Source organism: Cyphellophora europaea (genome assembly GCF_000365145.1).
Source record: "Cyphellophora europaea CBS 101466 unplaced genomic scaffold supercont1.7, whole genome shotgun sequence".
In the NCBI taxonomy this organism is placed as follows: Eukaryota; Fungi; Ascomycota; class Eurotiomycetes; order Chaetothyriales; family Cyphellophoraceae; genus Cyphellophora; species Cyphellophora europaea.
In genome coordinates, this window is record NW_008481813.1 from 1337348 (window position 1) to 1363843 (window position 26496).

Genomic DNA, 26496 nt, shown 5'->3' on the forward strand with positions numbered 1-26496 from the left:
TGACTTCACTGTGGAATTTAATGGATCGCCTGTGACATCACCCATGTGCAGCGCTTCATTGATATATTTCTCGCGTGCTCACACAAAGCAGTGTCGTTTTTCTCCCTCATCGAACGCTGATTCAAACTAGCATCATACTTAACAGCCACGCAAACTACCCTTCGACCTCATCAGCAAGACCAACAACCATCACCATGTCGTACGCAGCGAATCCTCGCGCCTCCGGCAACCACCCTGCGAGTGCCGACCCCAATGTTCCTCAGGAATCTATCGGCGCCATTGCCTCCGACTCGCTCGCTGCCGACTCCATCAAGCAAGGTGGCGATTTTGCCAACCAGGACCCCAATGCAGTGCCTTTGGGCGTCTCCGGTAGCAAATCAACTTTGAACACAACCGACACTTCTGGCGCGGTCCCTCTCTCTGCAGCAGCATCAGGGACTGCCCGCGAGAAGCAACAGGCTCAGAGTGCGGGCTCTGACGAGAGGGGAGTCACCGGCCTCAAATATCCCGATGCCACAGGCCAGCCCGGATTCTCAGGCGCGCATACAGGCGAGGGCGGATACCACGGCAGCCCTGCTGCCGACCGCCAGGGTGGCGGCTACACGACCCAGCCCGCCGGTGCATCCGACTTCGGTGCCACCACAACCTCGACCTCCGACGTCGACAGCAGCCAAATCCGCTCCGGATCCGCCGCCGTCAGCAGCAGCAACAACAACACAAACACCACATCAGGCTCCACTTCTACGAACCAAGCCCAGTCCGCCAGCACATCAGGCACAACCGGCATCCGCCCCCACGTCGACGCCGCGCCCAACTACGCCGCGCGCGTCAGTGGGGCGATCGACAACGACAACGAACGGCAGCCCAAGGGCGACAACCTGGTGGAAGGCGGCGACATCCCCGCGGGCAAGAAGACGTTCACGGGCGATGTAGGCGGACCCAAGGATCCGGGCCGGCTGGCGGAGCAGCGCTTCGAGGGCATCAATGCTAACGTGCCCGGTGGGGGGACGGATCGGGATCGTCAGGGTGAGAGGGACGTGGGTGGGCAGTATGGGGCGCTCGAGGGGAGTGAACGGATTTAGTAGAGGTTGGTGGTGTGATGTGCTGTTGGTTGGGGACTTTTCCTACATGAGACGAGGGGTTTCTGCTTTGTGTAATGTTTTACGAATTGATGCATGACAAAAGTTGTCGATGACTGGGGACGCTGCGTTTCTTGGAACGGGACAAGTTAGTTTGAGGGGTCTATTGAATGACATGGGAACCTAAGACACAATTGTTTTTGTGAAGTAATTCGTCATTGTTTCTCGCTTGTGATTCATAGCCCCCTTTATAGACTGATCCATTTCATGCATGTGGCACAGGGGAGCACATGCTTCTTTCCGGTTTCCCTGCCCCTATACCCAAACGCCGATCTTGAAAATGCCTGTACACTCCTTCTATTCTAACAAGCAATACCGCGCTCAATGCTCCATAAGTTCGACTGGTGGGCGTGACGTATGAGCCACAATCTTCCGAGGCGGTCCCTCATCGAGTTCGACATCGCTATCGTCTTCGGTCTCCAGCATCACCGCCGGAAGTGCTGGACTATCGCCGTGCGCTTTGGGATCGTAGATCAGTGTAGAACTGCGGCTTCGCATTTTCTTTGGTGACCCGGAGACGGGTGACTTTGGTGTGCCCATGTCTTCTGACAATGCGGCGCGGTGATGCGTCTTCATAGCAACAAGGTCCGCGGCCGTGAGGGTGGGTTTGTCCTCGGTTGGCGAGGGATAATCATCGTTCAAGCGACCAGTTAATTTGGACAGTTTTGAGGCCAGGTCTTCAGCGTGAACTTGCTTATTAGGCGGGTCTTCGGCCTTCATTTCCCAGCCCACAGGCGGGGACGGTGGCGGGGAGATGAAGAATAAGCGGCCTGCGTCCGGGCGTTCAAGATATTTCTTCTCGGCGTCACCAACAGGTGTAGGTTCGCCGAAGTAGCATTTTGCAACCGAGTCGGAGGCGAATGCGGTACCGTCGATGGCTTGCCGCACGCGGATGGCGGAATCTTCGTCATAAAAGGAGACGATGATACGTTGTAGCGACTTTAGAGGAGAAAAGGAGTTGAGAGGGGCGATGTCATTGAGATGCTGTCGGATAGTGGCGAGAGAGGCCGGGTGGAAGATCTTGGACTCGGTGAGGCGGGTGATAAGGAGAGTGTTGGATGGGGGCGCCGGGGTTGCGAGTGGCGGTAGGGACCCGAGATCGAGCGAGAGGGGCGAGCGGGAGCGCTTCTTGGATAATGAGGAAGGGGGTGAGGAGTTTGACTGTGACAGGATGTTTGTCATGTGGGTGTCGATTGGCGACGGAGAGGGTTGTTCGGCTCGGGCCATGATGGCGGTCTGGTCTGTTGGGACGAAGAGCCGGAGTTCTACGGCGCGATGCTGTCTATGCAGGGTGAACGAGATATATGAATGTGAAAAGGTGGCAAATACAAAGTCTTCTTGTAGGTTCGCCAGCGAGGTTGAAGGTGATTGAGGCAGTGCAGGTGCTTCGGAGCTGTTCCAGAATCCGAATGCAGCGGGCAGTGGTATCCTTCCCCGCCACTCGAGACGCGAGAGCCGCTGACCTGCGCCAAGATCCGCGGCCCCGCTTTATCGGCCTAATGCAGTGGCCTTGAGTGGCTTAGGGGTTCCTCGCCGCTTCGTCTTCTCTCGCTCCGCGCGTGCATGCTCATCCCAAGACCTCCACGGGGCTGTACTCGCGACCCGCCACGATTACAGAGCCTCAGTCCCCGGGCTTTAGAACGCCGTCGTACAGCCATGTTCTCGCCGCCGGCGGCATTGGTGAGGTGATCTGTACGTGGGAAGACAAACTTAAATTGCCGCGCTGCGCCTCACAGAATGCCTCACGCCTATTGTTGACAGAATCATGCTATCCATTATTCCACAGGTACGACGCCGGCGACGGATGTTGGCGCGGAAACCCTACGAGTACCTCTGCGCCTCATGCCGCGAATCGTTCTGAGAGTCAGCGCAAAGAACAGCCTGAGTCAGGTAGGCAGATCTATCTAACGTATACCTAATTCGGCCAGCACAGAATACCTGGCTTAATTCACGAGACTCTCCCATATGTTGTGCCGGTAGCAAAGGGCTGCTCCCAGACTGCTGCCGTACAGTGGAGTACTCGTACACCTGACCTGCCAAATAGACTCGAGCATGAGACCTCGGTCTGTCTCTCCAACCCACCTCCCCAACTCCAATCATGTGTCCCCTCCGCCTGCATACAAGATAGCTAGCTACTTCACCGGACTGATGCTGAACGATGGCATGCTTGCTATAAACTATCTGCAGGCCTACTGATCTGTCCTGAGCAGCTTGTGGTAGATTCAAAGACTACCAGTAAGCTAGATTGCATCCTGCAACGATGCCTCCTAGTGCTCAAGGCCTTGTGCAAGGCGGTTATGGGGCTGTCCTGCCCAATGATCCAAACACTGATGTACATCAGCAGAATAATGAGAATACACAGGCATACATCAATAACCCGAGTCCAGATGATCTGCCTATTCTTGAGCAATTAATGGGTACCCGCCGCAAGATGCGCATAGCCATCCTCGGCGCCGGACTTTCGGGTTTGAATTTCCTAAAGCGGGCGGAGGAGAGGCTCAAAAACGTTGAGCTGGTCTGCTACGAGAAGAACGCCGACGTTGGAGGCACTTGGTATGTTGAGTCCAGGATTGAAGTATATCCACTAACACTCTACCTCCTTGTAGGTATGAGAATCGGTACCCTGGTCCGTCAACCTCTTGGCGAGGACGAATGTCTGCTAATCCTGACATGAGGCTGCGCTTGTGATATCCCTAGCGTTGTGTATCAGTTTCCATGGCGGCCTAAGCCTTGGTCAACCTACTATTCTACCTCGCCCGAGATTTGGGCGTACATCAAGGAAGTGGAGCAGGAGAATAAGTTCATTGAGAAGTACATCAAGCTCGAACACAAAACCACCGTGGTATCTTGGTCAGACGAATCTGCCCAATGGACAATTTCTCTCAAGGACCTGCGAACGGGGGTGGGTCTTTCGCTAGGAACACTGCCACCGGCCTCTGCTTACATTCTTTAGCGCGAATTCCATGATCATGCAGACCTCGTCCTAGATGGCTGTGGCGTCTTGAACAAGTGGAAATGGCCCAATATTCCTGGTCTTCATGACTTCAAGGGCGACCTCCTACATTCTGCGCAATGGAATCAGAACGTGTCCCTCGAAGGCAAACGCGTTGCATTGATCGGCGCCGGCTCATCAGCCGTTCAAATCCTGCCTAACATCTATCCATCAGCAGCCAAGATCTACCATTGGGTTCGGAACAAGATATGGATCACTGCGGGCTTCGCGCAAGCTTTCGCCGGACCCAACGGCTCTAACTTCAAATACAACGAGGAGCAACTGGACTTGTTCCGAAATCACCCAGATGCATATCTCACCTACTGTAAGATGATTGAGGGCGAACTGAACCAGCGTTTCAGCTTCATTGTGAATGGCTCCCAGGCGCAGAAAGATGCCAGAGCATACTCGGAGAATGAGATGAAGACCCTTCTCAAAGACCGCCCAGATCTGGTCAAGAATATCATGTAAGTGCCGTCTCCCTCTGTTACCCTTGTATGGCTGTTCGACTCGACCCAAATCATCCGCCTCTGGCGCTCTAACCCGCCCAGGCCAACCGACTTCTTCGTCGGCTGCCGACGACCGACCCCCGGCAACGGCTACCTCGAATCCCTCCAAGGATCCAAAATGACCGTCTACGACACCCAACTCGGCCGCATCACGCCCACGGGCTTCATCGACCCTTCCGGCGACGAAATCCCCGTAGACGTCATCATCTGCGCCACAGGCTTCGACACCTCTTACAAGCCACGACAGCCCTTCCTCGTCAACGGCGAAGACATGCGCGAGAAGTGGAAAGACCACCATCACGTGCCCTCCTATCTGAGTCTAGCCTTTGGCGAGGTACCCAACTACTTCTGCTTTGCGGGCGCGTACTGTCCGAGTGCGCACGGTTCCTTCTTCCCCTTGATTGAGGGGTGGACCAGCTACTTTTGCCAAGTGATCGAGAAGATGCAGACCGAGTGCATTAGGAAGGTCACGCCCAAGAAAAAGACAACGGATGCCTTTGTCAAGCACGCTGTACGTTGTAACCCCTCGTCTCTGTCAATCGATTGGAGTCTGCGTTTTGCTCGCGTTTCTTCAGAACTCGATTGCCTGTTTTGTCCCCGGCTTTGACTGTCATTCATCACAATCCCCACGCTCCTCCCAAACCCCCAAGATACGCACGCTCATTTCATCTCCACCACCGCTGACAAGCGTCCCCCATCACCCCCTCAACAGGACACGTTCCTCAAACGCACAGCCTGGACGGGCCCCTGCTCCTCCTGGTTCAAAGGCGGCAAAGTCGACGCCCCGCCCGCCATCTACCCCGGCAGCCGCCTGCACTTTCTGCGCCTGATCGAGCACCCGCGCTGGGAGGACTACGACATCGAGTACGACCAGGAGGATATGTGGGCGTACCTGGGTAACGGCTTCCACGTCTGTGAGCGCGATGGGAGTGACATTACGTGAGTCCCTTCTGCTCCCCGCCTGCATCGGCTTTCTTCGGGTTGGAATGATTGCCCTTGCCTTGACTTGCTGCTGCTGCTGCCCCACTTGGGAAGACGTGGGTGCTGATGTTATCATAGGTGGTATCTTGGCAGGCCGAAGACGGAGGTGGATCGGAATTGGGTGCGGAGTGTTATGAGTGGTGAGAAGGGGATTGAAATGAAGAGACCTGCGTGAGAGACAGGGGGGCGGTGCATCCATGCTTCACAAGTTTGATGCGGTCCATTGTTGCTCATACTCTGTACATGTATATGTAGCTCGTGCTCTCGGAGGAAGTCTATATATTTGTGTCCCTGATACCAAATGCAGATATGTCGAGAATCAAACATGCTTCCTCGTCCGCTGACGCCAACGCTATGCAAAAAAAACACCAGATTCACACACGGCGCAATTGCTGCGCGGTATTGCCTCAGTCGTCGTAACCTTTTAGCTTCCGATACCACTTCTTGTGCTGCTCGAAGAAAATCATGGTGAAGATGGTCTGCGGGCCCAAGCGCATGAAGCTGGGCGTCCACCCACGATACATCCAGAACAGGCCCTCCTTCCGCTGCGCGTTGTGCAGGATCTGCATCAGACTCTGCTTCGCGCCCGCGTTCATGATGCGTGTTTTGATCACGTCCACGGGGTTGCATATGCTCGTCGCTACGAAGCCGGCCAGGAAACTGGACAGGAAGTGCGTGCCCATGTTGTCGCCCATGCCGAATCTCGACACGAAGAGCTGCTTGAAGCCGTCGTAGGAGGCGAGTTGAGAGGAGGTCATGAGCAGCGCGCGCGCAGAGTTCGGGCCCACGCCGCGGAACAGGCTGCCCAACCCTTCTTCGCGCGTCATGCGTATCAGGCCGTCCAGCGCGTTCTTGTAGTTCCGTTGCTTTTCCGGCGGGAGAGACCTGTCGCTCTGCATCCGCACGTTGAGGATATCGCCTGGGTTGCCTGCGACGCCGCCCAACGCGCCCGACGTGGAGGACATGAGGATGAGACTCAGCATGGAGGGCTGAGTGGGTTTCTTGGGGTCGGCCGGGTCTGGTTTCGGGGCGTATCGCACCTTCAGGTCTTCATACACGCCGAACCGCACAGTGGAATATGTGAGCTGGCGGAGCAGGGCGGCCGACAGTCCGGCATAGAGGCCAAGAACACCTTCAGTCTTGAGGATATGACTGAAGGCAGAGATCGTAGTCTTCGGCGCATCGCCGCGCCGAGTTTGCAAGCGCACTTTTACTGCCTCGGGTGTTAGTCTAGTCAATGAAGGCAGTATACCATACATACTCAGGTCAAGAGGGTGTGTACACACGGCAGCGAGCGATGCCGCAGATCCACCGAAGAAAAACGGATATTGTACACTCCCACCCTTGGGTTTGGTCTTATGAAGCTCGTTGACGGCATTGTCAAGATGCTCGTCGGCTTTCTGTGCTTTGCCTTTCAGCTGCTCTACCTTCTTTTGGCTTGTCGACATCGGTCCATGAGGCAGAAGCACTGCGCGGGAAAGGGAGGAAGGGAGTGGGGAGCTTTCCAAGGAGTGACGTTGATTGTAGGGAGGAGGAAGCGTTCAATGAGCTCGATCTTGGAGAATGAATTTCCGCGTCTCTTTTTCTAGGACCGAGTCATCTTTGTAACTCCGAGACCAGTCGCCGGTCGGCGGTCCGAGAGCTGTGCTCCACATATACATTCAATTTCGAGACCGGTGCGACCGGGCAAGATCGCGGCGACACCGGGTAACATAATTCTTGCTGCTCCAATCCGTTCCGTATCTTACATATGATTTGACTGCGGTATACCAAAATGCGGCTCTTCGCGACTGGTGCCTCGGTCCGGGCTGCCAGGTCAGCACGACTTGCGACATCCCATCGACTCACACAATCTACGTTCCCTTCAGCAGTCGCAAGCTGCGGTGTACGGTACCAGCGTACCCAAGCTGCATATCAGTCCACCAACGCATTCCCACACCAGTCGGTGCAACAACCACGGTGGGAAACAGACCCATCAAAGACCGCTCGTACTCGAGAGGATGTCGGCGCTGGAGAGAGGAACGACTTCCGTTCGAAATTAGGGCGAGGACCGCGAAATACTGTCCTGCGTGATGGAGACCTTACAGGTGCCAATGTGGCAGGAAATGCCTTCATATTCGACTCGACGACCAACCTATCCCCATCGATCCTGCAACTCATCGACCGGAAGCTATACGACATTTCAAACCATCCTCTGTGTATTACTAGAAAGCTCATCGAGTCCGTCTTCTCGTCTCCGGACTACATCAACCACACTGTACCCGACCCTGTTGTAACAACAAAAGACAATTTTGACGACCTAGGTTTTCCAGCTGACCACCCTGGCCGTTCGAGAACAGACACATACTATGTCGACTCAAGTCACGTCCTGCGCACCCATACCTCGGCGCATCAGAATCAAGCATTCGAAAAATTGAAGGAGAGCAAGAACCACTACGGCTACACCATATGCGCAGACGTCTACCGTCGAGACAGCATAGACCAGAGCCATTTCCCTGTCTTCCACCAGATGGAAGGCGCCCGGTGTTGGACCAGGATGCGCCACGTTATCGCACGGTACGAAGCGTTGGTCATGCGCCGGAACAAGATTAGGCGAGACATCGAAAAGCTGCCGAAACATGACCTGGATGTCGTTGAAAATGCTCCGGCCTTTGATCTGGAGCGAAATCCGCCGCAGCCTGAGCACGATGAGGAAGAGGTCACGCTCATGGTCGACCATCTGAAGAAAAGTCTCGAAGTCCTTGTCGACCGCGTTTTCACTGCAGCGAAGCAGGCCGGCGTGGGCGGCGACGAGCTAAAAGACAAACCGCTGCAAGTACGTTGGGTGGAGGCCTACTTCCCCTTTACGAGCCCGAGCTTCGAGCTGGAGGTCTACTGGCAGGGTCAATGGCTTGAGTTGCTGGGCAGTGGCATCGTACAGCAGCCCATCCTCAACCACAACGGCCTGACAGACCAAGTTGGCTGGGCCTGGGGCCTCGGCATCGAGCGCCTGGCCATGGTCCTCTTCGGCATCCCAGACATCCGCCTCTTCTGGTCGACCGACGAGCGTTTCCTCAGCCAGTTCCAAGAAGGCAAGGTCACGCGCTTCGTGCCCTTCAGCAAGTACCCCGCTTGCTACAAGGACGTCGCCTTCTGGATCCCCTCGGCCCCCGCCGGCGCTTCACCCATGCAAGCCCAATCGGATGCGGGTGTCGCCGCCGCAGCCGGAGGCGACTCGACCAAGGCATCGCCAAGCGAGACCCAACCCGCCGCCTTCCACGAGAACGATGTCATGGAGCTTGTCCGCGACGTGGGCGGCACATTGGTCGAGGACGTGAGGCTCGTGGACGAGTTCGTGCATCCGAAATCCGGCCGGAAGAGCCTGTGCTACCGCATCAACTACCGCAGTCTGGAACGGACGCTGACCAACGAGGAAACCAACGATCTCCATGCACAGGTTCAACGCGGGCTGGAGGAGAGACTGGGCGTCACGCTGCGCTAAGGCTGGACTGAGGGAGTAGTCTACACCGTGTGCCGCTTTTGCTCTGCTCAGCATCTTCGTTCAAAATAGGCATCGCAATCCGTCTCGACTTCCGGCAGCTCCACCACCACCAGCAGCAAGATCAGGATGCGGCTATGCACGGGATCGCATGTAAGATCACAATCTGGGCCGTCACGAGAGCGGGCCTTCGAAGCTACTAGTATTGCTGGTCGTAGCCAGCCACATTCTACCTGCTGTGTGTACCAACAAATAAAAATACCCAATTTGTACTATCTTTCAAGACATTCTCGCAGCCGCGTGACCATTCCCAACATGAAAGTCCAACGTCTCCTTCCCGCCCCATGTAGAACGATGAGTTTTGCAGGAGGACAGAATATACAAATGTCAATGGCCATCCCCCAACGCCACCATGCACCGGTCAGATCCGTGCCCATAACCAACAACCAATAATCAATGCGCACTCACCACTCACAATGTATAGCAGATGACTCTCCTCCCCTGAATCTCATTGACCTTTTACTACCGCGCATCAATACCTACGCCCACGCCACCGCCAGGCCCACGCCCATCCTCCCCGACGACGAGCAAGCGCTCCTTCTTGACCCCCGCACCATAGATCATCTCCATCAATTTCCCCTTCTGCTGCTCCCGCACGACTCGCAGATGCTCGTACGTGCCCTCCAGCCCCTTGATCTGCCCCTCCAGCAACATCTCTTCACTCCCATTCCCGACACCGCCATCCCAGAGCCCCAAACTATCGTTCCTTTTGATGAGCGGACTCACGAGTTTGCGCCGTAGGGTCTCCAGGTTGACCTTGAGCGTCTGCAGGCGGCCGTGGTGCTCGACGAGCAGGACCTTGTTGCTGACGGTGCGGGCGCGCACCGTGGCCAGGAGCTGCTTGTTCTTCTCGAACTTGCGCAGCGTCGCCGCGTTGCCGCCCACCACGCGCGTCCACAGCGAGCCTAGGATCTCCGACTCCAGCCGTTCTTGTGTGTCTGTCTCGCGCACGACTGTGCGCTGTAGATTGAGGAATTGATGGTCGATGGCTTCGAAGAGCGCGAACAGCGCCGTTGAGTGGGTGAGCTCCGAGGCGATGGCGTCTTCGAGGACGGAGAGGAGCTCGGTGAAGGTGCGGGTGAGGGTGGCGGTCGTACGCGCGGGTGAGGGCGCGCCAAAGGCGGAGTTTAAAAGATTTCCAAGGGGTGTAGGCTGGCTGGATGATGTGGAGGTGAGCAAGTATGGGACGCGATCGAGGAGGGCGTGTATTCGGTCAAATGTGCGGGTGCTAATCGTAGGATGCGCGTGGTGGTGAGACAGAGTGAGCAGTTCGCGCCGTGCCCAATCCATGACGATGAGGATCGCATCGATATCAGAGTCGACCGAGGCGAAGAAGCGAGTTAGCTCAAGAGAGAGGGTTTTGAGTGAGTCTGAAAGAGTATCCAGGGAGGAAACAATCAAGGGCGCGGAAGTCATGTTGGCCTGCCGAACGGATTCGCCCAGGTCCCATACTGCAACTGAGGTTTCTTGCAGGGTCGTGATTTGGCTGTGGCCGTTCTCCGAGTAGAAGATAAGAGGCTCGAAGGATTTGGCAAGCGTCGAGAGCTTGATCAGGTCGGGGACAGCTGTGGGCTGCGGTGGGGCGAAGAGTAGACGGAGGAACGTGGCGGAAAGAAGAAGGACCGAGAGGCTGTAGAAGGTTGTAACCTTGGTGGCAGTAAAGCGATTGAACTGTTCGGAGAGGAAGTTCATGATTGGCACGAAGGGTTCGCGATGCTGGACTTCGGCGCGTACGGCGAAGCGAATGTCTGCTGCTGTCAGTGGTAGATCGGACTGGGAGACTAAGAGTATATACAATTATTGGGGTTCTCTGTTGGTTCGGGAGTTGCAAAGGCCTCCCGCCCTTGTGCATTGGTTTCTGGCTCCGGGGAGCGTTCCTTGTATGGAGAATCGGTGCCTCTAGGCAGCGGGATATTGGCAGCGATGGTGATGTCGGGGTCGCCTTCTTGCGCATCTTCATACTCTGGGCTCGGTTGTCGGGACCTCGAAGGGCTAGTAGATGGCTGTAGTCTATACCTTCCATACGGGTCTTGTCGGAACCATCCGCTTGCGTTCGCATTGCGGTTCTTGAAGCCAGGCGGTGACCAAGGACCTCCTGCGCTGGAATGATCATCCATTTCGGAGCCTTCGTTGTCCGACCTGAAGCCCGAGTGCTGTGAGGGAAGATCGAACAGAGGTGAGCGTCGCTCTTGCTCTTCGAAGTCTTCTAGAGAGGCGGCGACCGACGGATGGTCGTCGAAAGCGTTGTCCAGATCATGCGCAGCGGCCATCATGGCAGCCATGCAGAGGTTGCAGGTGGCAGGGGACGCATGAAACGAAGGATCAAGGTAGAACAAGCAGAAGAAGGCAGGTGGGGGGAGGGCGGTCGAGAAAAGGTCGCCCCGTTTGGGTTGCTGTGGAGGGACCTTTCGCCGGTCACAATTGCGGTCTGTTTCTCACCGGACAAACGAGTTGGTACCCAAATTGAACCGTTACCAGTATATCGGTAGTTACAAGCCAGAGTCTGATGCCGGGGATGAGTTATAGGTCCTGGGGGGAGCTCATGGTATTTCTTGGATATGCAGGTCCCCCCTCCATGACCAGCCACCCGTGTGGAGGGGCTGCAGGAGACCGGGAACCTAGCACGGAGTGGGCTGCAGCAATGTCGCGGTCTCAACGCGTGTCGGTAGGGATTTGGTGTGCTGTAAAAGAAGAGGGCTGGGGAAGGAGAGGATGTGAGTTGGCGGAGTGATGCCTAGAGGCCATGCGTGCACGAATCACATGCCAAAGGAGCGCCAAGTCCAGCTCTCGCTGCTGCAAGGGGGCTTCCGCTTCGGCTCGATGGCTTCCAGACAGGCAAAGCCGGGTACTGCAAGGGAAAGTTGAGATCTACGACATGAGGATGAGGTTGCAGATGTACAAGGGTCGGCTGAAATCACTTGGATGTATTTTGAGAGCAGAGAAAAAGTGAGAAGCCCAACCTTCGGTTTCCCCAAATCCAGGGTTTGCGCTCCAGCCCCGAGCACATTATGTACAAACGCCCGATTCTTGAGCACCGGCTTCTCCGGTGTTGTCGTTTCCCATATCCATGATCGCAAACATGTTCAAGGATGTCGCAAGAGTGCGTGGTGATGAGGGTGAAGATGGTAATGATGATGATACAGCAGCCGAGGGTGCCGGATACCGCTGCGGCGCAGGGTGTTCAAACTAGAGTGCGAGCGAGACTGGACGAGTTTATTTGGTCTCCTGTTGGAGCCAGGTGATCAGATCGTTCCGGTCTGTAACTGTTAGTCATGCGCATTTAAACCCGCAAGGCTCAACATACCCTTGCCCTTCTTCAAGCCACCGAAAGCCATCTTGGTGCCGGGGATGTACTTCTTGGGGTTCTCGAGGTACTCGAACTAGACATGGTCAGAATGGAAAGTTCAGAGAGGCGTGGCGATGCGCACCAGAGTGTTCTCATCCCAGGTAATCCCCTTCTGCTTGTTGGCATCCGTATAAGAGAATCCCTCAACAGAGCCGGTCTTGCGGCCGAAAAGGCCGTGCAGGTTCGGGCCAATCTTGTTGCCCTCGGACTCAACGACAGTGTGGCACTGAGCGCATCGCGTCTGTATACAGTTAGTGCGAGATCATGGAGAGATAGGTCGATGTGGCTCACCTTGAAGAGGTTGGCACCCTTCTTAGCATCACCTGTGAAGAGCATAACTAGTTAGCACATGTTCACAAAATCAATATATATTGAGCGCGCCAGTCCGCACGGCCATCTCGACACGGCACAGTTCTTGCGACCTCCTGCCATTCTGGTGGCACCACAGCGCCAGTGACCTCTTTTACCGGGTGTGCGGTCACTGCAATCGCCACCGGCAGTCCTGAGCCCCCCGAGTTGAAAGACAGCAGCACCATTGGACCTCCGAAAGACTCGTGGGTCTACGGACGGCCGGGCATGCGCCACAAGGTATTGCCACCCACAGATCGTGACCAGCTACAGCTTCGTCCGACGAACCCGACGGTAGCGGCAAGCCATCGAAAAGTGCAGGTAGACAGCGACATGGAGTCAGCTGTTGTGCGTCCAACTCTTTCTGCCGCCTCGGCTTTGCGATATACGAGAGTCGAAGCTGTTGCGCAGCTGCGAAGAGGTGGATCTGCTAGAGAGGATGGTATTACCTTCGCTGAAAGAATCGTTCTTGCCCATTGTGGATGAAGTGTAGGAGGAGACGAGAAATCGATGAAGGATCAAGTAGCGAGTGCTTGTGGATGTGTAGAGGTTGACAGGGTGTGTAGAAAGAAGGATCAAGAGCAGGAGAGCAACGTAAACTACGTCTTGTCTTTGAAAAAACCATGGCCAGGTGGGTCATCGACGGCTGGACAGCGACGGCCCAGGCCAATCAGCGCCGCCTCGAAATCAGCTTGCTTGCCTCCGTGATCTTCCGAGAACTGCCTATGGAGCATTGCTGCAATGCGCTATTTCGCGTGTCCGTCGTTAAAGCCACCGTTGCCTACAGCGGTACCTGTGCTGTTGCCCTTGAGGTATGGTAGACGGCCGACTGACCATGAGATCTCCTCAGAAGAGCCCAGCTTGGGGCACCAGCTCGAGAGTGAGGAGAGGAACCCAAGCTTGGAGACTCGAACCGAGTAGTGACGTCTTCCGCATATCGCCCGGGTCCAATCCCATCGGCTACGGCCGGCCACACCTGGCTGAGCCACACCTCTCGCCAAAAGCGCCGCCTGTCCGTCATTACTGTTTGCCGCATCTGGAGATCTGCCGCAGCGGACGTCAGATTGGCTCAAGTTGATCTATGTATGATGCTGATGCGAGCATACTCTATGCCACGATCCTCTGGCGACGCCGACTAGAAGCCACCAGCCCAGAACTCATCGATCAGCTGATGCCTTTTCAATGCCAAGTCCCAGTCGCCGTACTCTCTCCCAGCGGCAAACGCCTCGAACAGCCTCCCTATGTTCTGTCCCTGCGTGGGTAAGCCCGTCCACTCATCACCTCCCTCGGCAACTTCAATCTCCTCCACCTTCCCTGTCTCCGCATTCGAGAAGCGAAAGCTCGTAGCACCTCCTATCTGAGGTCCAGCACTGGCAAATTCCACCACAAGCTCTCCCTTGGTGCCATATATCCTCCAGACACTTCCCGGCGCCCCGATGAAACGATCCCCCGCCCTCAGGTGAAAGCTAAACACCGCCTCCGGGCTCCTTGCTAGACGCCCCTGCAGCAGCATCTGGTCCGGCGTGTCCTTCTCGTAGGTCTCTTCGCTCAAACCACCATCCTCCAACGTCTTATGCATGCGTGGCCTCAAATTTCCCATCAGCGGCCTGTAGCTCCCAGGCTTGAGCTCACCCACCGCGAACAGCAGCGAGTCCAGGATATGGCCTCCGTAGATAGTCAGCAAGTTACCGCCGACCTTGCGGTCCATGAAGTAATGATACTTCTGCCCCACGGCGTTGTTCTGCCAGACATTGATCGCGCCGTGGAAGTTGACGCTGTGGATAGCGCCCAGATGCCCCGCGTCCACCAGGTCCTTCACCTTCCGGATCGTTGGCGAAACCCGCCCCTGCAAGCCAACAATGGTCTTGCAATTGTGCTGATGCGCGAGATCGACCATCTCGCGGGCCTGCGCCGTGTCGGCAGCTAACGGCCATTCGCAGTAGACGTTCTTGCCGGCTCGCAGTGCTGGTAGCGCAACTTCGTAATGCGTGTCAGCACGGGTGGTGACGATGTAGAGATCTACGGCGGGATCGGCGGCCAAGTCATCGTAGGTGTCGTACGTCTTCGTGGTCTCCGGCAAGTTGTACGCTTTGATGGCGGCCTTGGCGTTCTCTATCGTTGAGTTGCAGAGCGCCACGATCTCGAAGTTAGGCGAGGACTGGAGACCTAGCGTTTGTGTTAGTCCGGACTGCTAAGAAAGGGGCAACGTCCGTGGCTTTGCAGAGCTGTAGTCGTCCCCCTCTCACAAAAGCCTTGACCCAGCCAGAAAACGAGGCTGTCAGAGGAAGGAGACCTACGAGGTAAGTGCGCCAGCATGCCCCACGTCCCAGGTTTCGCGGAAAGGCCTACGATCCCAACTTTGACCGGAGCCATCTTTGCAAGCGGATCTAGAGTCTTTGGTGATACAAGACACTGGAGACCCTCTTGCGTCCCCAAAGGAGAAGGGTGTATTAACAACAACTCTCAATAATGCACAGACAAACCGCGCAGCAGCCCTCCTGTCAGTGTATCTTCTCGCACAGGAAAACGAGGCAAAATATGAGTATGAATTAGAAATACACTTCCAAGAGTGTTCAACGGCTCGACGTTCCTGTACCATTTCAGTTGACAAAGATGACCAAACGTAATCCCACGCGGGCGCTTGGGGCACGTCACGTAGTCACAGCATCGTACTGCACTCCGCCCCAGCGGGTTTCTCGTTTGTCATCCCGCATTAGAGCGGCGCATTCTCCTTCTCTACCTTACGGTTATTCCCCAACGGGGCCGCCCCCAGAATACCCCTCCATCGCCAAGACGATCCATGAATCTTGTTCGTACCTCGTTGTGGGGAGTCGTTGTTTCCACCGACGTGCCACATCATTCATCTATCGCACGGTTCGGATTCAGATGGGTCCCGAGAGCATGGAATGCATTTCGTCACTGGAGAGCCGCCCGAGAGCTGGAGCTAACAGCACTGTCTCCCTATATTGCAATTGGTCGTGAGTCAAATGACTACTACCAGACATGCTATGTTCCGGTATCGAGTGTAGACACTGCCGTGTTTGGATCCTTTTCAAAGTGTCAATACAGGCAGATGTGGCGAGACAGGCAATGCTCGAACAGTATTCAAATGGGGTTTCTGCTATATTGATTGTATAGGCCCTAAACGGAGAATCCATTCCACGTTGGGACATGGGCGTGGACAATCAGCTCGTAGACGAATAATTCTATGCTTGCCGGAATCTAATCATCACGACCAGCTGATGCCCAACATGATGGCCGCGCCGATGAACATGGCTCCGAATTGCAGCAGAGTTTTGCGAATCTCCTCGCTCTTGTTGCTACCCGTTTCCAAGAGCTCTGGAATCACGGCAACGGTGCCCACGTAGAGGAACGTACCAGCAGTAAACGGTAAGAGCATGTCGCCCCACTGCAAGCTCGTGCCCCAGATGCCATTTCGTCCGATGGGCATATCTTCACCCTGACCAGGCCTTCGCCCGAACTCCTGCACGAAAATGCCAATGCAAGTGCCGAGGAAAGCACCAATCGCAGTGATGAACTGCGCTCCCATCGCTTTGCGCTTGGAGAAGCCAGACTGGATCAGCAGAGCAAAGTCGCCCACCTCGTGTGGGATTTCGTGGAAGAAAACTGCCATGGTGGTGGTCGCACCGAGAGCGGGAGAGGCGTAGAAGCTAGAGGATAGTGCGAGACCATCGGTGATGTTGTGAGTGAAATCTGCGATAAGATTCAGCAGCCCGGCAAGCTTGACTGAGGGATTCTGAGACGGTGTGATGGTGGGCGGTTGCGAAGAAGGGGCCGGAGAGTTCTTTCTTTTGCGGAGATCCTTCTCTTTCTGTTTCTTGGACGGTGTCGCAGTGGAGACGGCGGACCCATTGCTATGGTCCTTGGTGTCATGATCGTGAGAGTGTCCGGCACCTCCTGTCGCGATCCGCAAGATCTTGTCCATCGCCATGAAGGTGACGATTCCGACCAAAATAGCCACTCCGAGTAGTAGATTGCGGTTGGGCTCGAGCATGACGAACGAGACCTTGTCTGGCTTATCTTCGCCCAAGAAGATCTCGGGCAGTAGGTGGAAAAGTGTATCACCTAGCAGGCCTCCCACAGCGAAAGCCACCATGATGGTGAGGGATGAGGGATCGATATTCGGTGGACATAGCGCGAGGAGGAAGTTCGGGGGCCCGGAAATGTATGCAGTAGCAAGAAGAGCATTGATGGCGGGTGAAGAAGAGGGAAAGAGCACAGCGAACATGCGTGTGGTCAGAGATGCCGACTCAGGGGCGGACTTGGTCTTGACCTCGTTGAGTGCCTGCACGAAGTGGCAATCCTGTATGCCATTCTCGATCTGTTCCGGAGACAGATCGGAGAGGCTGAGGTTGAGGTTGGACTTCAGACGTGACTCGGCATATACTGCTGTAGCGATTCCCAGAAGGAGCACAAGCGACAGCCTCGGCCGAGGAAACTTGCTTGTCCAGGCCATAGTGCTGTTGGGTGGAAGAGAGTGCGGTAGAGCTTGGAATTGAATATGTGTCCAGCACGCGACTCAAAAGTTCTTTCCAGGGGGGCTGCACGTCGCTTATCGATAATGGCGGTCCGGTGTACGGAGGTAGGGGGCGCCTAGAGCGGCTCCGGCCAAGGCCCGCCCGGTCAGGTCTAGCGCGGTCTCCCCAATTCTCCCGTCTATAAAGTCTCGCTAGCGCTAGCATTGTTAAGGTAAAAAGACAATAAGTACTATATATTGTCAGGCTGCGATGACTGAAACGAGTGCTGACTCTGATCTTGTTGACGATGTCCCGCTGTGCGGAAGAGAAAAGTAATATCGCGAATCTAGTGTAAGCAAATTGAGAATGAAGTTCCTCAGGTGGAATTTGTTGAATGTCCACCCTTATAGTCTCTGGGTTGAAATATATATGTAAATGCTAGAAACCTGGACTAAACGTAGATGTCCTTGTGATCATGCTTGATCAGATCGGCACCCTTCTCGGCCACCATATAGACAGAGTTCTGGATGCGGCAGTCTGGGATGACAGGGATACAAGAGGCATCGATGACTCTGAGGTTCTTGATGCCATGCACCTTGAGAGATGGATCGATCACACCTTGATCAATGCTCTTGGAGAGCCGCGCAGTTCCGCAGGGGTGGAATGATGTCTGAGACCGGTCAAGCACCGTTCGTTTCATTAGCTCGTCATCGTGCAGTGGCATCTCCCAAGGATACTCGTCGATGACAATATCCTTGAATCCCTCGCCGTACTTCAAGATGTCGTATGCGTACCTAATACCCTCTCTGATAGCGATAATGTCGAGATCATTGTTGAAGTAGTTCAAGTTGATGTTCGCTTGTTTAAGAGGATCAGTGCCGTTCAAGGTAACTTCGCCAGGCTCAGACACTGGGCGAACAAGGTCCACCATCACAGTTACGTAACTGCCCTTGGGCGGAGTGGGATAGTGCCACTGAAAGGCGCTTCCAAACAAACAGACAAAGTCGAGTTCGAAGTGAGGCTGTCCGTAAGGACAGAATGGGTCGCGGCCGTCATTGGAAGCCTTTGCTGCGCGATACTCGGGAGACTTCTCCAGGTACTCATCAATGCGTGGAAATCCAACCATCTCAAGAAATCCTGAACCCATGGGACCTTTGTGGCCAGAGCTGTAAGCCTTCAAAGCCTTGTCGTGCTTCGAAGTTCCCTTTCGGAGGACACAGTCGTCCATACCGTACTCATCCTTTACACGGAGGACGAAAGGCACACCAGGGTGATCCAACAGGTTTTTACCGACCCACGAAGAGTCAACAACGACTGGAATGCCGTGCTTGTCCAACTCCGCCTTGGGACCGATACCGCTTAGCATCAACAACTTTGGTGTTTCGAAGACACCCTCTGAGACAATGACTTCGCGAGTAGCGAAAAAGCTTAATTCTTCTCCAGAGGGTGCGATGACGGTGACTCCCTTGCAGGTGCGAGTCGTCTTGTCGATGATAAGCTCTTTGGAATGGACCTCTCCGAGAACAGTGATGTTTGGTTTGCCAGCGACAGCTAGGAAACTACCAGACCGGCGACCTTTGTAGATGGTGTTCACACTATGTGTCAACCCACGCATCTCGCCATCGAAAATGTTCTCTGTGATCGGGTGTCCAGTAGATCTCCAGGCCTTGGTAAGAAGGTCGCGGAAAGGCTGCATCTCCGGGATGAGCTCGGAGTGTGCAATTGGGATAGGACCTCCCCCACCAATCTTCTTCATTTCCGGGGAATAGGCCTTTTCATCATCGTGGTAGGTGACAGACTTCCGAAGGTAATGAACAAGAGGGTCCCAAGTCCATTCCTTCCCACCGAATTCCTCCCACATATCAAAAGTCCCTTTGGATCCCGGAGCCCAGGTGAAATAGTTCAACGACGAGCTACCTCCAAGGGCCTTACCACGGGTATTCGGTTTCTCGACGCGCTCGTAGTCATCACGCTTCACCATAGTTGTTTTGAAAGCCCAATCATACTTGCTGTTTCTGAGTTCCATGGCGTCTGCAGGAGTCCGAATCTCCTCGTTGTCTATGGCATCCGCAATCCCTGCCTCTAGGACAAGGACGCGAACGTTGGGGTTCTCGGCGAGACGACCAGCGACAGTGTTGCCAGCTGTTCCACCACCCATGACAATGAAGTCAAAGCGAGCATTGTTTGAGACAGTCATAATGTTGAAGTGGCAAGCAGAGTTCGAAAGGATGAAAGACGATGATTGAGCTGAACCGACCCTCAGAGGCCTTTATATAATCGAGACAAGGTCGTTCCCATGAGCTTAGACGGATTAGATCTGAAAGAGCATGTGCAGCTTCTGTGTTTCACCTTGACCCTGCGTCGTATCATGGTCCATCAGCGCGAATCACATGCATAGCAGTACCTCGCACGAGTTCGCACATCGAAGCTTGTGCCTGTTTGTTTACAGCGCATAAACACATCTCAGCATCCCTGTGAGGCTATCCTTGTTCCAGAAAATGGAGTGGATCGAAGACGTTGCCGATTCGAGGCTGTCTAGGAGCCGTGCTGAGCTGATGCCGCACAATTTCAAGATCAAAGAGGTAGGGATAGACCGGACGCTAAGGGCGCTGTTGCGTATGTGGCAATGTTCAAGTGATCGTACAAGCAGATGGTGGACTAATAACGCAGTTTGTCAGGTTCGCAAGTACCCTGAACCGTGTAACAGTATCGGCCGCATGTTTGAACCAGGACAGTTGCAAAGACTGTTGTTCTATTGTCAACGCAAGAAGCCCATGTTGTGCATTCTTGTTGACAACTCTAGTACTGACTCCGCTTCAGCATTTTCAGAGAAGAATACTCTCATGGAGGGAGTATTGCGTTTGTCCTCGACGATAATCGACCGTACATTTCTCGAAGTCACCCTAGCATACCGGGCTTCGTACGAGAGGTTGGTATGATTAGCAATATTGTAGGTCAAATGGGGCCACCTATCGTACGAAAGGTTAGGATACGGTCAGCGACTTTATGGAACAAAACCCAATTTCTCGGCAAAGGACGTGCAGCTGCGGGGAAGAAGTAGCCGGGAGTTAGTGCCCAACGGCGATTGCGTACCCTGGTAGTAAAACTACTTCCGCTGCCCTTGATTGGCACGAGCTCTTCCCTACCCAGCCAGTGAAGAGAAAGGGATAGGACAGAAGCCGCATCCTGCACGACGAGCTCGTTGTTTTAGCGAGCCAATGATGGCTTAAGGAAAGCGTGGTGCAATCGATGAAGCTGTAGAAGCTGAAAGAGGGAAGCTATCGGACGCGTCGCGCGAGACCAATCTGAAAACCCCCGCGAGGGTGAGTCCCGAGTCACCGGGCCGGGAGCTCCGACCTGGATCAATGTCCGGCCCAACGTCTCAGCATAGTTGACGGCAGCGCGAGCATTGGTGATGTCCTAATTGTGGGCGGTGGATCATCTGTCTTCGAGTGACGACTCGACGGAGCTGCAGGGCCGGGGAGTGTATCGGACGACAGTGGTGTGTAACAATGCATGGTTTCGCCGTCAACCAGATGGGAAAGCGGCAACCAAAGTTGCGAAGTTTCAAACATGAGTTTGTCAACATCTTGCGAGGCGCTGCGTCACGCGGAGCCGCACAGCAACTCTGGGCTCGCGACGTATGAGGCCTCGTCCGGTATTGCAGGCAGATAGGCAGAATCTCGATTGACCAATTGGATGGCTGAGTTTACTGCCTGACCCGATAGTAACAACGGTGGCCTCGCAAAGCTGTAAAGGGGTTTAGCTTGGATTGTCTACGAGGACACATGAGAGATTCGTCAAGGGAATTGGCAGGTCATCGCAGCAGTTTATCGCTATGTACTGTGTTGCACAGGGTTTGTGGAAAAGTCTCACCGGCACCGGTGTGGGGGGTGTCACTAGGTGTGGTGTTCAGGCGGCAACATTGCTGACGACTTTGCTGAGCTACACAAAGATGATTCGGCATTCAAGATCGATCATCGAGCTTTGGTCAACACATTCCATTTAGCTACTCGTGGTAGTGTATAGGTAGTGGGAGAAATCTGAGAGGCCTCCGAAAGCTGCGTGATATCTTGTCATCTTGGCGTTGTATTCTTATCGATAAGATTTCAAAAAATCTCCAGGTTGGACCAGAGTCCCTCCTACGCACCGACTCTCTAACTGATCACACGGACCAGCACTTCCGTACACCCCTACTCGAACCGCAGATATGGGCCGTGAACAGCAGAAAAAGAAAGCCCGCTCATCCATTTCGAAGTCTCGTCCGAAGAACTCCAAGCGCACCAAGACCGGCCGCGTCAAGGTCAACTTCGGCAACAATGAGCTGTTGTCCAAGAACTGGTACTGAAACCCCTTCCGTCTGCCTCGCCCATAATCTACCTTCACTCAATTATCCCTTGAACCAGGACGCTATCCAGCATCTATGTTCTTCACTAACCTTTTCGCAGGGACCGCAAAGAAACCCTCTCACAGAACTACGCTCGCCTTGGCCTGTCCTCGCGGCTCGTAGCACCATCCGGTGGCGTCGAAAGGCACAGCCAACGGAAAGCAAAGAGCTTCGCAGACACAGACACGCTAGCCATCCCTTCTGCGAGAGATACGGGCAGGCTCAAACCGCAGGAGGTGCGGGTCGAGCGAGATGCGGAAGGCAATATTGTAAAGGTTGTTAGACCCGAGAGCGAGGAGGAAGGCGTCTTCAATCCGTTGAACGATCCGCTGAACGAGATTGAAGCGGTCCAGCCTGCGAGGACGCGTAGTGAAGCCAAGGTGGGCATCGTGGAGGAGCTGGAGCGCCAGGCTGCGAAGGAAGCCGAACAATTAGAGGCAAAGAGACGGCCGAGACAGCAGAGTTCGAGAGAGGAGGAGTGGATTGCCAAATTGGTCGAGAAGCATGGAGATGACATCTCGGCTATGGTTCGCGACAAGAAGCTGAACCCTATGCAACAGACTCAGGGCGACATTGGGAGACGGGTCAAGAAATGGAGAGCGAAGCATCAAGCTGCTGCTTGAATGCGACATCTATCCGACCTGTATAACCTTACGCACATCTGCGGCACCCATGATGTTTCCAATGGAGGAAAACAGCTTCGTGCAGCCGTCCTGGCCTATCACCGGGGTGACCTGGTCATCGAACTTCTGCTGGAATTGCTCATTCGACATTGGGTTGTTCAAACTGCCCATAGCATGGTCAACGTGCTTTTCATGAGTGCCCGATTTCGTCTTCACCACGATATGGCATTCATCTGGCCGGATCTTACCATCCACGGTTGCAATGGTCTTGTCTCTCAGATCAGCAGTCTGACTTACGGCATCATCTGTATACTCGGTTGGAGTTGCTTTGCCAAAGAGAAGGCCACAAGCAGCGCCATGGTACACACTGAATTTGGCCTGCAGGCCGTCCTTAGGAAACTTCCTACCAGTCAGTTCCAGGACAAGAGCATGCACAGAGAGTTCTATGCTCTCGATTTCGTCAGCGCCGATACCATCAGCTTTTAGCTGAGAGCAGCCGTCGATTGCTGGATGGATGACGATGCCACACGGGTACGGTTTGAAAGTGTTCTTTTCCGTCTCTGTCACACCGTCTCCATCTATACCACGACCATCAATCTGAAGCCGTCAGCTCTTGCTCGACTGGGCCGAAGGGCACTCACCAGCGATTCGGTATACTTGGGCAACTTGTCCCAAGCAGACTCAGTATCCGGACAGACACATTCGATCCACCCTCGTGGACCTTCAAGGCTGTTTGGTGCGGCCGTCATGCCTCCTTTGGCTAGGTACGCACTCTGCAAACCAGATTGCGCAGCAAACCCCACACCAAGCGGCTTTGCATGCGATCCAAAGTGGATTCGCATGCCACTCACTTGTGTAGATGCAATTCCAATTGTGTTTACCAGCTGCTCCTGTGTCAGACCCATGGCTTTCGCCACCGCTATTGCTGTACCAATTGAGCCCACACTAGCCGTAATATGCCATCCACGCCGGTAGTGCGAAGGGTACACGGCAATTCCAAGCAGACACTGAACTTCAATGCCAGCCACCAATGCAGTAATGAAGTCCGACCCGGAAATCGGTGTGTCAGTCGCGTCTGAGTACGCCAAAAGCGCTGAGGCAACAGCTGTTGTTGGGTGGATGACCGTGCTCAAATGGGTATCGTCGTAGTCATGGATGTGACTTGCGACAGCATTTACCAGCGCGGCTTGCAGAGGATCGACTTTTATCTTGTTTCCCAGCACGGTGCAGGTACCTGCAGCTTGTGGTATCGCATGGTAAGCGTTCAAGACCTTTTGCGTGGCTTCGTGGCCATGCCCTCCAATGGCACATCCCACATAGTTAATGAAAGACTTGACGGCTGCAGCTCTGACCTGCGGTCTCAGGTCCTGTGGCTTCAGCTGAGCTATCCAAGCAGCTAGCTTCTCGGTACTTGAAGCTGCCATATTTTTCCAGGTGGTCGACCTTCTTTGGTGTTCAATGTCTCCTCGCAACAATACATCGGGCGGAAAGGTTCGCTTCTCCAACTATCACCTCATCCCTCGGAGGATGCCGTCGGTCACGTGACGCCCCTGAACGCCGGGCCTTGTCAGTTAGGTCTTCTATTGTTGACGTCTCTGTCTCATAAGGAGCAGGTGTCTCCAGTCTGCCTCCTGTGGTGTGCATAATCCAAAGTAGCTTCAAGCCAGCTATTGTTGACAAAGTATGAATCATGTCTGATCCTGAGCACGCGCAGGCCGATACTGTTGACTGGATGCGTCCACTCGTGGAACTTCGATGTCCAAAGGTACCGGGGAAGGTGTTTCGGTGGTCCGCAAAGCTTTGGACCCATCGTTAGCATGCATCGCGAAGTTAGTTGCTTGTGGGTGACTGCGAATTTGTCAGCCAACAAAGACATTACCTTGCCCGAGCACCTAGTTCAGCTTTCCGAGAATAGGTCGCTTCGGTAGGCGCGCTGGATGGCAGGTCAGCAGAGGCTTAGTCCTGCCCGGTCATCTGGAGGCTCTTGCGGTCATCCGCCCGCTTTATTCCTTAGCGTGCAATGGCCATTGTCCTAAGTCAACAAGCCTAGTATTGGCTGTTGCAAATGTTCGGACAGGCGGAAGTGTGGTGCTGAACGTCTTGCAGAGGCTGCGAACAAGATCTACAAGGGCAGCGCAGGCAGAAGCAGTCACGTGATAAGGAGAACGTTTTCTCCTGCTACCAGAGCGACGCAGCTGTTGTGAGGGTGAGTGTGTTAACAAGTGCTCTTTCCTTGTGAGCGATCCAGTCGACTTGTTAACGCACTGGTATCATGCTACTCGACTCCCACATGGAGTGGCATCTGTCTGACCCTCGGCAATTGCTCCAAGTCAATCAACATGGTCATTCTGGCAGACACACTCAGGGCACTCTTTGACGAGCGATCGTTTTGCGATTCATGAAAACCAGTTTCACCTTTCCGACATCAAAGACAAGAGTCTTTGCAACGCGTACCGATGAAAGCTCTTCTGGAGTTGAGAGATCCCCACAGACCGTATCGGCAGCCTTCAGCCAAGCAAGACTATCCATCCTGTCGATCACTTGATCAAGCGACATGAAGAAGAGGAGGTCTTGTGCACTATGATTTGATCATGGAAGTACTTGGCACCACGGAATTGATGAGTACGATCTACAACGTTGAAGAGGAGGACCTGCAGAATGCTCTGAATCCTCGCCGTTTCCTTCCACCGTTTGGCCGTGTCCCTATCTCCATGAAACCTGGGAACCCGCCAGTTTCTTCCGACGAAGTCTCTACTACGGGAACCACGATCCTGCTACCGGCCCTTCTCAGCATCTTACCACCGAATATAATGGATTTCGACTGCCAAGGAGGAGTTAGGGTCGAGCCTATCCTTATCCCACCCCAGTCCAATAGGGTTCCCACTGGCAGATCCGCTCGAGATCCACTTGCTCTAGCATCCATTCACTTCGCCCACATTTTGTCCTTGTTTCAGCTTCGCCAGCTTCTCACACTCTCCCATCATCAATTTCATCATTCTCTCTGTCTCCGCCTTCTCCCTGCGGTTGTTACACCGATCTGGCATTCGTCTTCGAAGTGGCCTGCGTCCAATAGGCGAAATACTCCCTGGTAAGCCTCCACGAAGCCGAGCCTAGTCAACGCCTCGCCCAATGCCTTCTTCAAGCAGGTTAGCTTTGAGACACCATTCAGGGCTGCCACCGCAGGTCAAGGTCACCGATGCTCCTCCATCTACACCAGCCATGATAAATGGTCGGCTAATATGCTGTATACAGATCTACGGATGCAAACTCACACTAATTGACTCAGCAGAAGGTGAGCTGTGGCCGACTGTTTGGCGTTTGCTTCCCCATGCTGGAGTGTTTGCTGCCCAGACGTCCTGTTTCATTTTGCTTGCCTCATAAGATCGCAACGAGTTTGCTCGACACCAAACCGAGGTCCCATGGCTGGGGCATAAATACTCTGCGCAATGTCCTCCAGAATACCAACTGCGGTGTTGATATCCATGTCTACATCGTGGTCAGGGGGCGTTCCAGACCATGTCACAGCACTGTCCCCGTCACTAAGTCAGATACAAGTCAGGCGGGCTCAACGTTCGCTGAGAGCTAAAACTTTCACTGGCACAGCCTCTAAATGGGCATTGTGATAGCTGACGCCGAAGTGAGAGATCAAGTCGGATTATCGAGTCTTTTCACACGCAGTTCTCACCCAGCACCTTCCTATCTCATTGCCAGTATTGGCTACAACTACCCGCTGCTCACTTGCTTATCGGTGAGATGGGCTTTCATGGTGGATCTTCATGATTATTGTGAATTTGTTGTTATGCGGTGCCTGAGACTGTCCAATCTCATTGAGCAAGACCATGAATGGAGTGATATAATGGGCCTTGAAAGTGACGTTGTGGTCAGATTCTTGACTTGCTCTCACTTCAACGTTCGTTCGGATTGTTCCACAACGCTGAAGTGAGGTTTCAACTGAGGTCACCATCAATTACCAACGTTACTCTTTACTGTGAATACCGGCTGTTCAAGGCCCACAGGATGGATCATGCGAGAACCTCCGGTGAAGCTGGGGAGTCCTCGCCGACTACTTAAAACTCGATCTCCCGAGCCGATCTACAACTGATCATGCTTCCCAGTCCTCGCCCAGCACCCTCTCTTTGCTATCCTCCCCCGAGC

The 26496-nt window shown here is 54.4% G+C and overlaps 12 protein-coding genes across 12 annotated transcripts; 4 read left to right on the forward strand and 8 right to left on the reverse strand.

Moving 5' to 3' along the window:
• Positions 1 to 194: 194 nt before the first annotated feature.
• On the forward strand, positions 195 to 1082 carry HMPREF1541_07603 (uncharacterized protein; the record flags this gene model as incomplete). The annotated part of the gene is made up of 1 exon (XM_008721927.1): positions 195 to 1082. The coding sequence occupies one exon, from the start codon at positions 195 to 197 to the stop codon at positions 1080 to 1082; it is 888 nt and encodes a 295-aa protein (XP_008720149.1).
• Positions 1083 to 1460: 378 nt separating this feature from the next.
• HMPREF1541_07604 (uncharacterized protein) lies at positions 1461 to 2366 on the reverse strand (the record flags this gene model as incomplete). The annotated part of the gene is made up of 1 exon (XM_008721928.1): positions 1461 to 2366. One exon carries the CDS (start codon positions 2364 to 2366, stop codon positions 1461 to 1463), a length of 906 nt encoding a protein of 301 aa, XP_008720150.1.
• Positions 2367 to 3399: 1033 nt separating this feature from the next.
• HMPREF1541_07605 (uncharacterized protein) lies at positions 3400 to 5796 on the forward strand (the record flags this gene model as incomplete). The annotated part of the gene is made up of 7 exons (XM_008721929.1): positions 3400 to 3692; positions 3746 to 3765; positions 3815 to 4041; positions 4093 to 4598; positions 4683 to 5151; positions 5353 to 5579; positions 5700 to 5796. 7 exons carry the CDS (start codon positions 3400 to 3402, stop codon positions 5794 to 5796), a joined length of 1839 nt encoding a protein of 612 aa, XP_008720151.1.
• A 232-nt stretch (positions 5797 to 6028) lies between these two features.
• Positions 6029 to 7069, reverse strand: HMPREF1541_07606 (uncharacterized protein; the record flags this gene model as incomplete). Its single annotated transcript, XM_008721930.1, has 2 exons — positions 6029 to 6834; positions 6883 to 7069. The coding sequence occupies 2 exons, from the start codon at positions 7067 to 7069 to the stop codon at positions 6029 to 6031; spliced, it is 993 nt and encodes a 330-aa protein (XP_008720152.1).
• A 326-nt stretch (positions 7070 to 7395) lies between these two features.
• On the forward strand, positions 7396 to 9102 carry HMPREF1541_07607 (phenylalanine-tRNA ligase; the record flags this gene model as incomplete). The annotated part of the gene is made up of 1 exon (XM_008721931.1): positions 7396 to 9102. The coding sequence occupies one exon, from the start codon at positions 7396 to 7398 to the stop codon at positions 9100 to 9102; it is 1707 nt and encodes a 568-aa protein (XP_008720153.1).
• A 519-nt stretch (positions 9103 to 9621) lies between these two features.
• Positions 9622 to 11432, reverse strand: HMPREF1541_07608 (uncharacterized protein; the record flags this gene model as incomplete). The annotated part of the gene is made up of 2 exons (XM_008721932.1): positions 9622 to 10907; positions 10955 to 11432. The coding sequence occupies 2 exons, from the start codon at positions 11430 to 11432 to the stop codon at positions 9622 to 9624; spliced, it is 1764 nt and encodes a 587-aa protein (XP_008720154.1).
• Positions 11433 to 12372: 940 nt separating this feature from the next.
• On the reverse strand, positions 12373 to 12841 carry HMPREF1541_07609 (cytochrome c; the record flags this gene model as incomplete). Its single annotated transcript, XM_008721933.1, has 4 exons — positions 12373 to 12416; positions 12464 to 12539; positions 12588 to 12746; positions 12797 to 12841. The coding sequence occupies 4 exons, from the start codon at positions 12839 to 12841 to the stop codon at positions 12373 to 12375; spliced, it is 324 nt and encodes a 107-aa protein (XP_008720155.1).
• Positions 12842 to 13988: 1147 nt separating this feature from the next.
• HMPREF1541_07610 (uncharacterized protein) lies at positions 13989 to 15226 on the reverse strand (the record flags this gene model as incomplete). The annotated part of the gene is made up of 2 exons (XM_008721934.1): positions 13989 to 15019; positions 15151 to 15226. 2 exons carry the CDS (start codon positions 15224 to 15226, stop codon positions 13989 to 13991), a joined length of 1107 nt encoding a protein of 368 aa, XP_008720156.1.
• Positions 15227 to 16082: 856 nt separating this feature from the next.
• On the reverse strand, positions 16083 to 17330 carry HMPREF1541_07611 (uncharacterized protein; the record flags this gene model as incomplete). The annotated part of the gene is made up of 1 exon (XM_008721935.1): positions 16083 to 17330. One exon carries the CDS (start codon positions 17328 to 17330, stop codon positions 16083 to 16085), a length of 1248 nt encoding a protein of 415 aa, XP_008720157.1.
• A 452-nt stretch (positions 17331 to 17782) lies between these two features.
• HMPREF1541_07612 (uncharacterized protein) lies at positions 17783 to 19528 on the reverse strand (the record flags this gene model as incomplete). Its single annotated transcript, XM_008721936.1, has 1 exon — positions 17783 to 19528. One exon carries the CDS (start codon positions 19526 to 19528, stop codon positions 17783 to 17785), a length of 1746 nt encoding a protein of 581 aa, XP_008720158.1.
• Positions 19529 to 21541: 2013 nt separating this feature from the next.
• On the forward strand, positions 21542 to 22341 carry HMPREF1541_07613 (uncharacterized protein; the record flags this gene model as incomplete). Its single annotated transcript, XM_008721937.1, has 2 exons — positions 21542 to 21672; positions 21780 to 22341. 2 exons carry the CDS (start codon positions 21542 to 21544, stop codon positions 22339 to 22341), a joined length of 693 nt encoding a protein of 230 aa, XP_008720159.1.
• A 9-nt stretch (positions 22342 to 22350) lies between these two features.
• Positions 22351 to 23765, reverse strand: HMPREF1541_07614 (uncharacterized protein; the record flags this gene model as incomplete). The annotated part of the gene is made up of 2 exons (XM_008721938.1): positions 22351 to 22938; positions 22983 to 23765. The coding sequence occupies 2 exons, from the start codon at positions 23763 to 23765 to the stop codon at positions 22351 to 22353; spliced, it is 1371 nt and encodes a 456-aa protein (XP_008720160.1).
• Between the last annotated feature and the right edge of the window lie 2731 nt (positions 23766 to 26496).